Below are 17,252 nucleotides of genomic sequence, written 5' to 3' on the forward strand. Positions count from 1 at the left end.
TGCACAGGGAAGAGTGTGGCTAGTAGGTCGAGGGAAGTCATTCTCCCCCTCTACTCTGCACTGGTGAGGCCACAACTGGAATACTGCGTCCAGTTCTGGGCTCCCCAATTCAAGAGGGACAGGGAACTACTGGAAAGAGTCCGGTGAAGGGCAACGAAGATGATTCAAGGATTGGAGCATCTCCCTTATGAAGAAAGGCTGAGAGAGCTGGGACTCTTTAGCCTGGAGAAGAGAAGGCTGAGGGGAGACCTTATCAATGCTTATAAGTATCTAAAGGGTGGGATGAAGGAGGAGGGAGCCAGACTCTTTTCAGTGGTTGCCAGTGACAGGACGAGGGGCAACGGGCACAAGCTGGAACATAGGAGGTTCCACTCAAATATGAGAAAAAACTTCTTCACAGTGAGGGTGACAGAGCCCTGGAACAGGCTGCCCAGGGAGGTCGTGGAGTCCCCTTCTTTGGAGATTTTCAAGACCCGCCTGGATGCAGTCCTGAGTAACATGCTCTGACATGCTCTGGGCAATCCTGCTTCAGCAGGGGAGTTGGACTAGATGATCTATATGGTCCCTTCCAACTCTAAAAAAAAATTCAGTGAAATTCAGTGAAATCTTTTCTGTTCTGGTTTAAATGAGCTCCTGCCTAATCACATACAGGTTTCGCTATCAGAAATGTTATGTTGAGGGCACTATGAAGACACTGTGAGTGTGGGGTATGCTCCTGGACTATAGGGTTCTTACTGTAAAGAAAGGATGCTTTTTCTATCTTCTGTTGCAACCTTTGTTGTAGGAGAAATAAAATATCTGAAACTTCTATTTCATAAATTGTATTTTAATTCCAAGGCTTAAAATAGAAAACCCCTAGGAACAATCTTAAGGACATTTTCACAAGAGCTTTTTGTTTCCTTTTGTATTACAGTACATGACTATTTGCTTTCTAAATGCAAATACATACCATTTTAGATTGTAATATAGGAAATACAAGGTATCCTTGGCCTTTGTATCCAAAAATTATTATGATGAATCAAATAATTGAATGCAGCAAAGTTTAATTTAAAAAGCATCCAAGTATGTATTCCAGACATAGACCACATATGTTGATTTATAGCAGGATCTGTGATGAGAGGCATCCTCTGCCATTATTCCTGTAACTGGGAGGAGAAAGAGAATTGCTGTCGGAGTGTGCATTTGAGCTGGATGGTATTCGATTTAACTTAAAATGCAACTCATGCCATTTGCCTGCATCCTCCCTGTACCTCTGCAGGTTGTTCAGCAGCTCTAACCTGAGCTTCCAGCCATTCACTGTACTGGGAAAGCAAGCAAAAATGCAGGAAAATCACCATAAAACTGGTTCCCTCCTCAGCCTAAACCCACTGACCAAGGCTCAAGGAAGACCAACGTTATGTGTCATATTATGAAGCAGAAGAAAGGAAAATTTTTATAGTTAGGGTACCAGGCTGAGAACAGAAGCACAGGTTCAAACTTTGGTGCTTTTTCCAGTTTTCCCCTGTTACGCCTAGAAAGGACCCAAATCTGAGCTTGCTAAGGCCAATGACACTGAAATCAACTTTATACTTAGATCTTTATAGATCTTTATACACGCCGTGCCTTGCACCTGCAAGGCAGGATCAACAGTAAACCTCTCTGCTGGGCCTATGGTATGTGAAGATAGTCTAGTGATCGAAGTAAGTAAACAAACAGATTTTTTAGACCAGCTAACTGAGCTAACTCTTGAATTTTGGCCCATGGAAACCCATGAAATTTGATAACCGATTTATTTTTAAACTCGTTAAACCTAAAGAATGGCCATGAAAAGAGGACAGGCTCATTTCGGTCCAATACATCAGATAAATCCCTGAACAGAATTGCAGAGCTTGCAGCAGAATTGCATGTTAGTCAAGTTGGAGGCTACTCCTTTTCCGAGTTAATTATTACTTGACAGCAATAAAAACTGGTGAAAGCAATACCATGTATAACTGTTTAAAGAAAGGGAAGGGGGAGGCGTGTCTGAGGACCATGCCAGCATGCAAATAATTATCCACACTATTCCTCTAATCTCCTTGGCTGTATCATTCTCAGCTGGTGTGAAACCGGCTGAGATGATGTAAGAGCTCTGGCTGATATTGTCGTATGGGATGGCAGAATTCATGCCACATCGGGGGTTTTTTTTGTTTGTTTTGGGTTTTGGGTTGGGTTTTTTTTGTGTTTTTTTTTTTTTTTTGTCTCCTTTTGGAGAGTATCTGCCTTTGGTGAGGGGACAGCCCTTGACTTCCAGAGTCATCTCCAGCTTCAGCTGGTGACTTACCCGTGGCAGAGGTGCCAGCCCGGTCACTGCAGCACGGTGCACTGCCGGCTGCTGTAGGCGCTGCTACGGTCCAGCGTCGGCACGTACGTTTTAGCCACGATGCAGTAGCTGACTCCCGGCCTCAAATCTTCTATTTTAATAACCTTGTCTTTTCCTTCATACACCAGGACTCTGTGTCGCTTCAGAGTGGAGTAAAAACAGCCAGTCAAGCACATTGCGTCTGTGACTCAACTTCGATAAGGCTGGAGGAGGCAGAGCAGCACGTGGACTTGCACGAAGTCAACAACATTAGTAATTTATGATTTTTAAAGAAAATTCCCCCCAAAAGTCCTCTCCTGTCCCAGGGGTTTTTTTTTTTGTTTTTTTTTTTTTAAATCTAGGCCTTAAATTACAAAATACTAAGTTGATGGGAAAGAATAAAGGGAGGAATTACAATTTGATTCAATCGAATTCAATTCCTGAAAAATAAGCCTACTTTGTTTTCAAATACATACACAGTTACTCAATGCCCTCACAATCCCAGAAGACCATTTCAACTGTAAAACAAGAATGGTGTGCCCATACTTTCCTGGTTTCTCAATGGTAAAAGATTTATACTTGAATATGCTCTTACCTCATCTAGCAAGTTGTTAATGATGAAGACTTGATATAGCAGATCATAATAATTTGTCATTGGTATGTTGCTGCCTCTCTTCCTTTTATAAGGAGAACGTGGAGCCTGGAGCTTTAGTATTATGGATTTGTTGCTATGAAGGACAGTTACCATCGGAGGTCCTATCACAGCTAAGGAAAAACACCAAAGTGATGAACAAAATTACAGCTTATTAATAATGTTTCATGGACCACAAATTGAATTCATTCCATGATTTATTGTTCTTGTTACCAACATAGTATTATGCTGTATTTACTGCTGAATTACCACTTTGTAAATCCTTACTTCTTGGTGGTTACTGCTTGGGACCTTTTGGGGGTGACGTTTCCCATGTTTGTAAATGTATTTTTGAGCCAAAGTCTTTGAAATCTCTCAGAGCTGCATGTTGCTGACTGCAGGCTGGTCAAACAAAGTGCTTTGGATTCTTGGCCCTGATTTTTTTTTTTTCTTTTCCTGTGTTTATCTGAGTGCTGGGACTGCATAAAACAGCTATTTGAACCATTTCAGTTATGCCAAGGATGAAAATTAATTTTTGTAATTCCATGCTTTAAGGACGGGGTTAACTTAAAGGGAGCCGAGCATTTCTGATCCTCTAAATAGATAAGTGGCTACTTACCCATGATTGGTTGGCATCCAAGCGTGGGGAAAATTATTTTATCACAGCCCTTCATGTGAGAGCTATTGACTGGAAATTTCTTTTGGTACAGCTTTGTAGCTAGAACAGGATTACTCATGTTCGCAAATTGTGAGCAAAAGTGTATTCCACGCCATAGAAAATCCAATTTCTTTCTCAGAGAGACCCATATGTTTGTACTCACTTTCTCGCCAGGGAGTGAATCTGCAGCTGAGGCTCCAGTCGGAATGGACACCAGCTGAGGCGGCTTTCACTCTGCCATAGTAAGGCTCTTGGATGTCAGAGGTCTCACTCGTTAGGTCACAGACATGGTTTTGAATCCCCCAGCAGTCGTCTTTGTTCTGCCATGTGCTCTGCCCATACCTATGGAGAAGGAGGAGGAAGGATGGAAGCTTTAGCTATCACCAACTGGCTCCGTAGGGATTTTTAACCATCCGTTTTAACTCAAGCGTTTTGCCGTGGAAATTAACTCTCTTCTTCAACTTGAAGGCAGGGAAGATTGATTTCATGGGTGTTTGGGAGCTACGGGTCTCTGTCTTTTTGGAAAGAAACCTAAAGCGGAGGAGATGTGGGTCACTAGCCCCGTAGGAAGCCCCTGCACACTTGCCCCTTGGGAGAGGCGGGTGAGCTTTGGCTTAGCCAGTACGTTTAATGATGGGCAGGATGCCGTTTTCCACCAACTAATTTCCCAAAGGTGATGTCGGGGGCTTGCCAGGCGTGCCAGGGATAGGAGCACACCTCCTCTGAGGACCAGCCCCTAGCGCTGCCTGAAGGTTGCCATCTGAAGCACCCTGCAGCACTGTCCCGGGCAAGGTGGGCCACTGAAATACCTTAAACGTCCCGTTACGGAAGTACTTGACCTGGCTAGGCCTGCTCCTGGTGGACCTGGTGGCCTCCAAAAGTCTCCTGCAAACTCCTCTGAATATCCTGTGTCACCTGAGAAATCCCTTTCACGCAGGGATGGGTCCCAGCCCGGCGGGAGGCTGGGTTTCCCCCGGTACTTACACTTTATACTGCACGAAGTAGAGGGTGTCTCTTGCCTCTCCAGCCCTCCCCGGCTGCCAATGCAAAGTGCTGTTGAGGTTTAAGGACCGAAACTCTACCTTCTGCGGCTTAATCGAAGCTTGCAGGTCTGGGTTTTCCAGCACTAAAATCGCTGCAAATAATAAGGACTGGTAACAGAACGTTTTTGTCACAGACGTGCGACTCTGCATTTAAATCGGGGAGGGGGGGGTGGGTGGAATTGCTACATCTCATTTGTTTTCATGACTAGCAGACAGCAGGGAAATTAAATCTTCTGGGTCTCATGTTCAAAACTTTCCAGATCTAGAAGTTACAGAACAAACGGGCTTGGTATTATGAAAGGAAGACTTTTATGTGGTTTGGTTTTGGTTGGGTTTGTGTTTTGTTTTTGTTTTTGTTTTTTTTTTTCATTTTTCCTTAGTGAGTTTGCTGTGGTGAAAGATGCCTGATGGACATCCCAGGAAACAAAACCCTCCAGATCAATTCACAGAGCCTGCAGTAAGCACCCACATGAGTATTTAAACTCGAGTGCTCTTTCCTCCACATCTCAGCTTTAACCTGCAGGGATTACAGCTGTTTTAACAGTTGCCACAACCGTGTTTATCAGCTCTTGCCTAATAAAAAAATAACCTGAGATTCACTGCTTTTCCAATCTGAACTTGTGGAAAAAAGCTGCCTGGCAATTTTCAAGATAATCTGTTTTCAAACCCTGATAGTTATAGACGACAGGATCAGTTAATAACCTCTCCAAAGCATCCAAATACTAATATTTTTCTGAGTTTCGTGACCCAGATGACTCACAATTACTGCAGCTTTATCCCTGTCATATCACAGAATCAGGTAAGACTTGTATTAGTTGAACTGAAACTTGGTAATACAGCTATGAATAAATTTAATGGGCAACAGGCTTGTTTTAGTTGCATTTCAGAACCTCGAAAGACAAAATAACAGACTAATTTGGAAATGACAGGACTTTTGAAACCCACCAAAAAACTCAACAATTTCTTGACTCACCCAGAGGTTCAAGAACAGACCCAGCACCCCCTCCCCATGTAGGAAAAGGGCAGAAAGCCTTTACTTACTGGTTATCTTATCCTGAAGCAGGTGCATCAGTAAGCAGAGGGAGGAAAGCGTGATCCCCCTCATGCTTAGGAGAGCAGCTCCATGACTGAAGAGCATCTCTCTTCCTCTTGGGCATGTCTTATGAGGAAGTAATTGTTAAGCACTCCAGAGTTCCCCTTATTTTCAGCGGTTTCCAAAATCCCCGGTTTGGCTTTGGTTTAGTTTAGCTGCAAAACATATGAGTTACTCTAAATTAAACATGAGCAATTGTTCTTACTTGGCAGCTGTGGTCACTCTGAAGTTTGGAACTAATTATGAAGCAAACCAGCGTGAAAAAGGTCCTTTTTTCTTTTTTTTAGGCTCAAATTCCCAAATGATGTCTGGCAATATTGCTTTATCCCATAAATTTGTCACACAAGCTTGTTGCTTGCCACGGTAAGATTTTTATGTACTTACTTGATTGGTTGGTCGGGTTTTTTTTCAGCTCACTAGTCGCTCAAAGCAGAAGAACACGGGAAAATTTGCTGCAAAACATGTAAAAGACCTACCTATGGGATGTCATCTGATTTGGTGGCCTGTCTTCGGGTGGAACGCAATCAGATGAGGTTCGCAGGGATGTCTGCGGCAGGATGTCATCTAGGCATGGTTCATCAGAGGGACAAGGGGCCATGAAATCGCTGCCAGCTGTGCTCTTGGGCAGTACATCTGTACCACGAGAGATGCTGGGAGGCTGGGACGGCCGCGGCACTGCCAGCCTCTGGGCAGGGACCGGGGAGGCCAGCCCAGCCCATCGGGACAAAGTGCCACTCCGCGTTGGACTTTCAGACTGCCAGGAGTCATAATGTGCCGATTGGTGCGGGTGTGCCACGGTGCTGCCTGCACAAATATTGGCGTTTGTCACCCCTGTCCTCCCAGTCCCAGCTTTCGGACACACGCATCCCTGCGAGCATCCTCGCGAGCCTGACCACAGGGCTGGGGATGCCGGGGATCCCCAGAGAAAGCGATCTGACTTTGTGTCTGGGAATGCTTTAATGCCGTGTGTGTGCCTGTCCCATGGGAGCCAGGTTTCATGCTCCTGGGATGTATGGAAAGCTCAGCCGAGTTGGTCGCTGGTGGCAAATGTGATGCCATTGGAGGCACCGGGAGCCTGCTGGCCCTCTTGCCCTGCCTTGCCCCTCCTGCCCAGCCTTGACCCTCACTCTCCTCCCCCAGCTGAAATCTCCCCGGTGCTGACATCCACGTGTACTTCGCCGCCTGTACTGGGCAAAAGTCAGGATGTCTTCTCCTTTTGCCAGCTCACCTCAACAAGCAAGGAAGAGAAAAGCCAAATTTTGTACGGCACAGTGAAAGAAAGAATTGATGTGAAGACTACCTGCCGGCAGAAGCAAAAATTTGCCCAATAATCATCTTTGCTTTGGGAAAAGGTGGAAGCAAAACACCTGTTAGGTCAAAAAAGTACAAGCTCTGGTTCAAATTAAGGTTGGTTTTTGGTTTTTTTTTTGTTTTTAATTTAAAGGCACTTGGTTATACTTGGCAGGCTTTTAATCAGGAAGCTGGCCTCAGCCGGACTCGCGGGTGCAGGCTCTCAGTTCAGCTGATCAGCTCTCCCTCGTTACCCAAGCACCGAACCTGCAGCAGATGTATGAAAACTCCAGCTTTGAATAACTAGCTGGTTAACCCAATTAAGGGAAGTAAAGAACTGAGAAGAAATGCGGAAAAGGAAAAAAAAAAAACCAACTCAGAATGTTGATAGAAGGCAGAAAGGCCACCCTCCCGTTACCGGCTGGGATTTTTTTTATCTGTCCATTTCCCAAACGCATTTTCAAAATCCAATGACCTTTAAGTAGTTCCCCACACCAAATGCAATTAGTATTTCACCACGGTATATGAGCCCAAGTGCGGGAATAGGGAACTTTTTATAAACCAATCACTGGGCTGAAACGCCATCAAAGTTTAGTCACACTTGTCACAGGTTGTGTATTTATTTGCTCACTTGAATTGTACCAGCACACCTTCCCGTACCCCGCGTAACAGCCCATCGCCAGGAGCTGAAGCGTGGAGCTTTGCCAAAATCGCTTTTGCTGGCGGTTCCTCCTACCAAGGCAGAGCCAGGGACTAGCCCGCCCGGCGCCGGCTGGTTTCGCTCGGAAAAGGCTGCCCTGTGCTGGAAGGGGGGAAAAGAAATGCTTATTCCGCAGGAAAACTCGGGGTTTCCTGCGTGCTGCACTCTGATAGCGCTTTATCTGCGGCTGGGCTTGGCATTCTGAAGTAATCGGTGACTCTTCACCCCTTTATTTCTTTTTTTTGTGAGTATTGAGACAGCCGCTGGTATTCCCCGGATTATTAGCATCCGTAAGGCTGTGCTACTCGTCAGCTCCGGTCATGCTGAGTCAGTGCTTCGTGTGGTAGAAACAGTTGAACGAGTACCAGCCACACACACATTAGACAGACGTGTGCATACGTACAGGGCTTGAGTGTCATAGAATACATATATAGCATAGTACCCTAAAAACGTAAACAACTGAGGAACACTGTAGGATGACGTGCGCTGCATTGCTATTTATAACACGAGAACTTCTTAAAAACAGTATTGTTTAAGAACACTCCCAACAGTACTTTGTGAAGAAATGGAAAATGAAGATGTATTACCTTCCCCAGCGGGAGTCCACACAAGTAGTTCTGCTACTAATTCATCCCAGTTTACACTGAAGCATCTTTCTGATCCAAACCTCTGTGAAACGGTAGCACTGACGTTTCTGTGAACTGACAGAGAACCCTGGGCATGAGAACTTTTTCCATTCCTGGAATAAAAACCTACCTGAATGCTGGGTAAACAGATATCTTTCTCTTAAGGACTGAATATTGCTACACAGAGATAAAAGTCAAGTACGTTCTTGCTGGAAGGTGCCTGACTCATCCAATCCGATGGAACCACCTCACTGGTTTTGTGGTTTGTTTTTTTTCCTTTTTCCCTGGAATTCCAGGGAAGGTGATTCCCATCCATAAGAGGAGAAAAATTAACCCTGGAACTGCTCCTGCAGCACCCCCTTTAGCTTTTCAGATGTGAGATCTGAGATATTTGCAGTGGATGTGAGGGTGGATTCCGCTTAAACGCCTGGATGAAGGTGCGGGAAGATGAAGGAAGGGGAGAAACTCTCGGAGCACACAGAGAATACTTCTACTAACTGGCCGAGGCCAGACAAGTCTCCCTCGTTTCACACAAACTGACAATAAAAAACCAAGTGGTTCAGATTATTCTGCACCCAAAGACTATTCGCATTTGGAGCTGTGGTTTTCAGTCTTTTACCCTTCTAAGCAGCCAGCACAGACACAGAAAAACCTGTCCTGGGAGAGGCTCTGGAGGTCACCCAGCCCAGCCTAATGCTCAGAACCTGGCGAACGGCAGCGTTATCCCACACTTATCCACTTCCGGTGTGGGTTTTCCCCCCGTATATCCAAGCGGAATTCCCCTGCTGCAACTTCTGACAGCTGCTTTTTATGTTTTGATTGGGGGCCTGGGAGAAAAGTCTGTCTTTTCTCCTAAACTGTTTGTTGGCACCTGGGCTGCATCAAAAGAAGCATGGCCAGCAGGTCACGGGAGGTGATTCTACCCATCTACTCTGCTCTTGTGAGACCCCACCTGGAATACTGTGTCCAGCTCTGGAGTTGTCAGCACAGGAAGGACATGGACCTGTTGGAATGGGTCCAGAGGAGGCCGTGAAGCTGATGAGAGGGCTGGAGCACCTCTGCTGTGAGGACAGGCTGAGAGAGTTGGGGTTGTTCAGCCTGGAGAAAAGAAGACTCCAGGGAGACCTTAGAGCCCCTTCCAGTCCCTGAAGGGAGCTAGAGGAGAGATGGGGAGGGACTCTTGATCAGGGAGGGGAGCCACAGGATGAGGGGTAACAGTTTTAAACTGAAAGAGGGGAGATTTAGATTAGATTTTAGGAAGAAATTCTTTCCTGTGAGGCTGGTGAGACACTGGAAGAGGTTGCCCAGAGAAGCTGTGGCTGCCCCATCCCTGGAGGGGTTCAAGGTCAGGCTGGATGGGGCTTTGAGCAACCTGGTCTGATGGGAGGTGTCCCTGCCCATGGCAGGGAGGCTGGAACTCGATGACCTTTAAGGTCCCTTCCAACCCAAACCATTCTATGATTCTATGATCGTTCACCTGCTCAGGGGGCACTGGGAAAAAGAATCACTGCACATGAAAAAAAAAGAAAAAGAAGAAGAACAAGAAAAAGAAAAAGAAGAAAGAAAAACAAAGAAAAACCCCACAGTCAGGCAGGAGGGACTTTTTGGATTTTTTTTTTTTTTTCTCCCTGACCTTCAGGGAAGAGGCGTTGCATCACTTGGGTTCTTACAGAGAAGTTTCTGAGGAAGCAGGAGCGACTTTCACTGCTCGGTTCATGCCTTCACTGCTTCCCGCCCACAGGTATGAACTGTTCAACTCTCACTGTTAAAGGGCCTGGGTCAACATTTTAAAGAGATTGCGGTTTGAAATTCCCCACGCCGTAGCTGCACCTTCACAGCGAGACTTTTGCACATACTAAAGATGAAGATCTGCTGAAGGCTCGTTGTGCAGCAGGACACTATTTGCACGGACAATTTTCAGTTAATGATGTGCAAGACACTGGATTGCACCAGAAAGTTAGTAACCAACACTAATGTTCATTAGGAACTGTAGGTAATAACCCCCCCCCCCCAAGTTACCTCAAAGCCTTTTATTTAAATTACAAGTTTCTTTAAAATTGTCAGTTTTTCTCCTTCACAAAGCCATACGATTATTTTTCTCTATTGCTAAGGAGTGCTGTAGCTTGTTTAAGCCCATTGAGAAAAGACCTGTTCTTCTTTCAGTTGTGGGTTCCTCCCCAAACCATCTACAGGCAAAAGCCCAGCAGCTTAGAGACACATGGACCAAATACTCCATAATTTGTTGGTTTTCTTTAGGTAATCTTAATTAGGGACTAGAACATCTCTCTGATGAGGAAAGGCTGAGGGACTTGGGTCTTTTTAGTCTGGAGAAGACTGAGGGGGGATCTGATCAATGCTTATCAATACTTAAAGGGTGGGTGTCAGGAGGATGGGGCCAGTCTTTTTTCAGTGGTGCCCAGTGACAGGACAAGAGGAAATGGGCACAGACTGGAACATAGGAAGTTCCATCTAAACATGAGGAGGAACTTCTGTACTTTGAGGGTGCCAGAGCCCTGGAACAGGCTGCCCAGGGAGGTGGTGGAGTCTCCTTCTCTGGAGACATTCAAAACCCACCTGGACACGCTCCTGTGCCACCTGTTCTAGGCGGACCTGCTTTGGCAGGGGGTTGGAGGAAATGGTCTCCAGAGGTCCCTTCCAACCCCGTATCATTCTATCATTCTGTACAGGAAGGTGCCAGTGATGACTTAGCCAGCAGAAACCACAGATAAGCCTGGAAAGGTACAAACCAAACATTGATCATGCTTTCTTGGTCCACCTACTTAAGTAAAGAAAGGAAGGCTCAAAGTAAGCGCCGGTGCTTGCTCTCTCCGACACACCACCACCGCCACCAGCTGAGCCAACGCCTGGAATATTACCGTGTGTGGGCAGGTTACGTCCCACGCATTCATTTTTTCGTAGGCGGTGGTGGGAAGTCTCCGTGCCTGATCTCCGCAGCCCCGTGCAGACCACAGAGAGCGCCGGGCTGACTCATCGGCAGGAGAAGGGCGAGAGGACGGGGAAGAGACAGAAGGAACTGGGACGCCTGCTTCCATCTCTGTAACCAAGGGCTGCAGGAGGGAACGGTTCTGGTAGCTACACTGGGCAATAAAACCTGGGAAGATGCAAGTTCCGGGGGTTTCCCTGGCTGAGGGGAAAAAAAAGAAAAAGAAGGAAAAAAAAAAAAAAGAAACTACCTTTTACTCGTCTCTTCTGCAAGTGGATGTTTGTAGCATCACACTTCCCAGCCTGTGGCTCAGTTCCGTGCTTGTCTTGAACTCTCAGCATCATCTATTATCCAAGGAGTGCGAACTCTAGAACAGGACTCTCTTCTAACAACAATCTTCACCGCCACCATCTCCAAATTATTATTGAATTTGTAAACAAACTGTAATTTTACAAGTTTTTGGTTTGTATTTGTTTGTTTGGGTTTTTTTAATACGTCTCAGAACACGTGTGGATACAGCCTCCCGGCATTCAGGAACCAGGGTGCTGAGCTTTCCAGGGCAGAATCCTCTGCACTGGTTTTCACACTCCTCAGAGGTGCCAGTTTCCAGTTGACTCCAACGTGACCATTTAACCAGAAAATTTACATCACCCCGGGTCACTTACCTGCCAAAAAGCTTCGTTCCACATTCTTTTTCTTACAGGAAATGAGATTGCTGGTTTTGCTGCGCACCCCGGAGGAGCTGAGAAAGTCTCTCGGGAATTAATCAACCAAATCCACCGTGTTTTGTTCCAATTTCTATTCAGAATGCCGGGGGGGGGGGGGGGGGGGGGGGAACAGGGATTACACTAATACCCCAGGTGGAAGAAGGGACTGAGGAATTGCAAAGGTGTTCTCTGCCTCCACCTGGGCGCCGACACCGCCCTCTAGCCATTCAGGCAAGGTCTTGCAACCCCTCCTGACCTGTTAAGAATTTATTTAATGGCATTGAAATGACATTTGCAGCAGGTTGCAACCATGGCTGTTGTTCTCATGGGCCTCAGCTCCACTGAATCTGGTCGTGGGAAGCAGACAACGCTACACGCAGCTCCCAGCTTCTGGGATGGGGCTGCACGTGCCCTCCACCCTTCCTGTAATTAACTGAGCTGCTATTAACTTGCAAAAAAAAAAAAAAAAACCACCACAAAAACACCCCAAAACACTTAAAAAACCCCAAAACATAACACAGAACAGTCATACCCAGAATGACAGGCCCTTCCAGTCCCTAAAGGGGCTACAGGAGAGATGGGGAGGGACTCTTGATCAGGGAGGGGAGCCATAGGAGGAGGGGCAACAGTTTTAAACTGAAAGAGGGGAGATTGAGATTAGATCTCAGGAAGAAATTCTTTCCTGTGAGGCTGGTGAGACACTGGAACAGGTTGCCCAGAGAAGCTGTGGCTGCCCCATCCCTGGAGGGGTTCAAGGCCAGGCTGGATGGGGCTTTGAGCAACCTGGTCTGGTGGGAGGTGTCCCTGCCCAGGGCAGGGAGGTTGGAACTGGATCATCTTTAAGGTCCCTTCCAACTCTAACCATTCTATGATTCTGTGAAAATACAGTGCATTAGATTTTTATTCTTTTCACTCTGCACTTTCAATCTGAAACTGGATTCTCTATGCTCTTTGTGGAAGAGTATTTTTGAAGGGGGGTAATTTGTTTAAGCAACCTTTTAGAACCTGCGCTGCTCAAGAGACGTCAGACTTGACATGATGGCTTTCTGCTTTGCTGCACACATCTTGCAAGTTATTTGGCAACTGGAGGATTAACTTTGCAGAAGTTAAGAACCACCTGGTTTCCCTGCCCACCATTTGCTCTGCCATGCAATGCATTTCTTCTTTTATGCTGTGGCTGCACAGATTAAACAGAAAATAAAACTTCTTCGTCCCAAAATAAGAAAAGAAGTAAGAAAAAGGCGAGCGCACACCGTTGTCTTGGAGATTTTTTTTTTTAATTAAATGTAAAAACATTTAAAATTTACAGTATTTACAAGTAGTTTAGTTACAAATTTCAGAGCAGAACCAAAAGTATGCTTAGGAAACCCACAGTGGATAATTAAATTGCTAAAGCCAGGAAGACTTGTGTTAGACATTAAAAAACACTTCCCAGGGGTAAAGAACTCCTAGCAAAAAATTACCTTTTGTCTTCAGACAAATGCATAGGAGGAATGACGCGGTTCTGGGGTGAAGAATGAAGCACAGACGCCTGGAGGTCCAGCCTAGCCCCATGATTGCATCCATTTGGAGAATATAGAAATCATACTAATAAACAAGCGCTTTGTAGTTAAAGGACTGGATTTTTTAAAATCACACTAAGGAAATCAGTGCAGGTCACTGATTTTATAAGATGAAAGGTGCTTTGTGTTTGCTTTGGTTTTTTGTGGTTTTTTTTGTTTTTTTTTTTTTTTTTTTAGACATGCTGAAACTATTAATTGAACTAAGTACAGTAAGTCTTATTTATTAATACTAAACTGTTTACATGGCACCACTTCAGAGCAACCGGTTATTTCTAGCCTTGAGAAAAACAGCTCTTTCTCATGCAAGTTTCTTTTCCTGCAGTCTTAACCAGGGAAGGGCTACGTACTAATACGCAGGTCTGATCCAAGCAATGGGGACACCAGAAGATGTCTTGTTTCCACGGACATAGGTAGATTTGAGGAGAATTATGTTACTTAACTACATTATTGATTTATGTGGAAAAAAAAAAATGAAAGCAGAACATCTGATGCTTCTGTGGCAGGATGGAGTATTACCACAGAAATTCATTGTTAATTTCTGATCTGATAATAAAATGTTACGATGTCCATGCAAAGCAAAGAACTAAAGAACTTTAGAAATGTTGTCAGGTATTAGGTCAAAGTGATTTGACGCGATTTCTCTTACACACGATATAATGTTTTGGGAGTCTTAGATTCCATCATCTCCCAAATCATCTTTTAGGAGATGGGAAGGGAGGAATGTGATCAGCGATGACAAGAGTAAAAGCCACCCGAAACAGCTTGAAGGGGTGAGAACTTCTACGAGTGCCATAGTGGATACCTGACACAGCTGTAAAAGGCATGAATATGAAGTGACGTCGAACCCATAAATGTCAATCCTGCGTCAAGGTGCTATGCATGAATATCCAGAAGCTTAAACAAACTACTTCTTCAACACAAGAACATTAATTTATTAAGCTAATTTAGTAGTTAAGTGCAAACGCATAGATAAATACCACCGGACATCTTCCCAACCACATGGCTCAGATATTTGGTACTGCACAAGCAAGGCTGTAGCTGATAAGGCATTTCCACTTTCCCTGTCCCAAGAAGTCCTCACGCTGCAGGCTGCTGAACTCTATCCTGGCAGAAATACCATCATGCTACTTATATGTATCAATAACACCCTGTTTTTAGGCTCTCAACACCACCGCTAGCAGCTGTGGGAAACCAGACTGGGGGAAATAGAGCTTATTGACCCAGAGAACACATTCTCATCTCACTGTGGCCTCACGTTTTCAGCCGGTCACAGCTCCTAAGAGAAACCGGTGCTTTGCGCACCCTTAAACTTCTTTATTTCACAGTTATAAAACCTGCAAGTTGGCCTGCCCAATTTAAACACCTGAACTATCTATCCCAGTGCTATTGGATACTTGTTAAGCGCAGAGCACACGGAAGACACACCTGCGAGAAGGGTGATAATTCAATGGCTTTTGTAATTACAGTGCAGAAATTTTCACACACACAAAAAAAAAATCCATTTAACTTTGTGGTAGTCACAAAAAGAGGTCAGTTGTGTGTCTGTATATATATATATATATAGATAGATAGATATATAGATATATAGATATATCTATCTCGAGGTATGTTGTATGGCACAATGCACTGAAACCCCCTGTGCTTGATTTTCAGCTTAGAGAGTAAAATGCCATTCCGTGGCATGTAACTACTGGCCGTGCCAAGAGAGTTATTTTCTGCACTCCTGCAACGCAGATACAGACCTGCCAGAAGGTCCTAAGCAGTAAGGTACCAGCACTGCCCTCCAGGAACTCAACCCAGAACGCGACGTTGAAGAAGTCACCAGAGGCCTCCCTAAATTTGAACGTAACACAGAAACGAAGCAAAGCCAGCTTTCCATTACACCGTAACTACAAAATTCACCTGTTTGATTTGGCTTTTCCTAAAATTATCAAAACCCTGCTAACAGGTCTGTTATCTTCCTGTGAGTTGAGAAGGGGAAAAACTCAGTTCCCAAAGATTTAAGGACAATAGCTGTATGTACCATGTGGGTTCATGATATCTGCAGGAATGGAAGCAGCCCAGAAACTGCTGTGTAAGCTAACTTTATCTTAGGAATACTCATCCCACTGAGAAATGTAAGGACAGAAGTACTATGATAACGGTTTTCCTTTAAAGTCACCTTCTATAACACATAAACATTTCTGAAAATCCTACAGAAAATATCTTTTAAAACAACGACATAATTCTGTATAAATGCACCACCTTGTATCTGCCAAACACCCTTTTTTTCCTGAACTAAGCTTCATTAAGAACTATTATAAACATTTCCCACAAACAGGAAATACCCATGAAGTCTTGACTAAAGGGAAATAACTGGATTGCAGGCATTAGGCTCAAAAGTTTTTAAATATGAAAGAAAAGAGAAATTCTTATCCTTTAGCTTTCAAAACCATGATCTCATGGTACAAAACTCAAGAGGGCTGTCAGGTGACAGCTCCGGTGCTGGCGCATCTGCAGCAGAGCCAGGTGATGGTAGTAAAAAGGGGCTTTTCCGAGGCAGGGAACGGCCAGGGCAGCGCAGGGACCTGCAAGAAGGGCACGGAAAACTCAAGAAAGGAGCTCAGCCATGGCTCTACCTGGCAGAAATCTACATCTTCTGCACTACCGCAGACTGTCTAGGACACCAGGCAAGAACATGGGAAGGATGTGCAGAGTGCACCATCAGCGTCACCTTCTTGCCTTTACTTTTGAAAAAAATATTCAGATACCACAGTGACAGGGCTAACAAGTCTCTACTGAACAACCATCAGGCTTCATTTCATCTTGCACTCCTGACTTTATGAATTCTCAAATAATACAAATAATACCAAGATCAGTGAAGAAGGAGGGGAAGGAGGTGCTCCAGGTGCCAGAGCAAAGATTCTCCTGCAGCCTGTGGAGCTGTGACCCTGTAGGAAGCCCACACCGCAGCAGGCTACTGGCAGGACTTGTGATGCCCCCATGCTGGAGCAGTCTGCTCCTGAAGGACTGCACCCCACAGAAGGGACTCCATGCTGGAGCAGGGGAAGAGTGTGAGGAGTCCTTCCCCTGAGGAGGAAGGAGCGGCAGAAACAACATGTGATGAACTGATCACAACCCCTATACTCCATCCCCCTGTCCAGCTGAGGGGAGCAACAGAGCAGCTTCAGAGGGCACCTGGTGCCCAGCCAGGGCCAACCCACCACAACTGCCTGTGACAACACATCTGTAAGGGTGACCAAGCACTGGCACAGGGTATCAGAGAGCTGGAGCACCTCTCCTACGAAGACAGGCTGAGAGAGTTGGGGGTGTTCAGCCGGGAGAAGAGAAGGCTCTGGGGAGACCTTAGAGCCCCTTCCAGCCCCTGAAGGGAGCCTATAGGAGAGATGGGGAGGGACTCTTGATCAGGGAGGGGAGCCATAGGACGAAGGGTAGCAGTTTTAAGTTGAAAGAGGGGAAATTTAGATTAGATATTAGGAAGAAATTTTCTACTGTGAGGGTGGTGAGACACTGGAACTGGTTGCCCAGAGAAGCTGTGGCTGCCCCATCCCTGGAGGGGTTCAAGGCCAGGCTGGATTGGGGCTTTGAGCAACCTGGTCTGGTGGGAGGTGTCCCTGCCCATGGCAGGGGGTTGGAACTGGGTGATCTTTAAGGTCCCTTCCAACCCAAACCATTCTATGA

At 45.5% G+C, this 17,252-nt stretch overlaps 1 protein-coding gene across 1 annotated transcript; it reads right to left on the reverse strand.

Annotated features, from left to right (window-relative positions):
* Positions 1 to 2,322: 2,322 nt before the first annotated feature.
* IL22RA2 (interleukin 22 receptor subunit alpha 2) lies at positions 2,323 to 5,787 on the reverse strand. Its single transcript, XM_074169154.1, has 5 exons — positions 5,691 to 5,787; positions 4,591 to 4,741; positions 3,770 to 3,948; positions 2,913 to 3,082; positions 2,323 to 2,478 (listed from the first exon to the last, which is right to left on the reverse strand). The coding sequence occupies exons 1-5, from the start codon at positions 5,785 to 5,787 to the stop codon at positions 2,323 to 2,325; spliced, it is 753 nt and encodes a 250-aa protein (XP_074025255.1).
* Between the last annotated feature and the right edge of the window lie 11,465 nt (positions 5,788 to 17,252).

Source organism: Numenius arquata, chromosome 2, assembly GCF_964106895.1.
Source record: "Numenius arquata chromosome 2, bNumArq3.hap1.1, whole genome shotgun sequence".
NCBI classification, from domain to species: Eukaryota; Metazoa; Chordata; class Aves; order Charadriiformes; family Scolopacidae; genus Numenius; species Numenius arquata.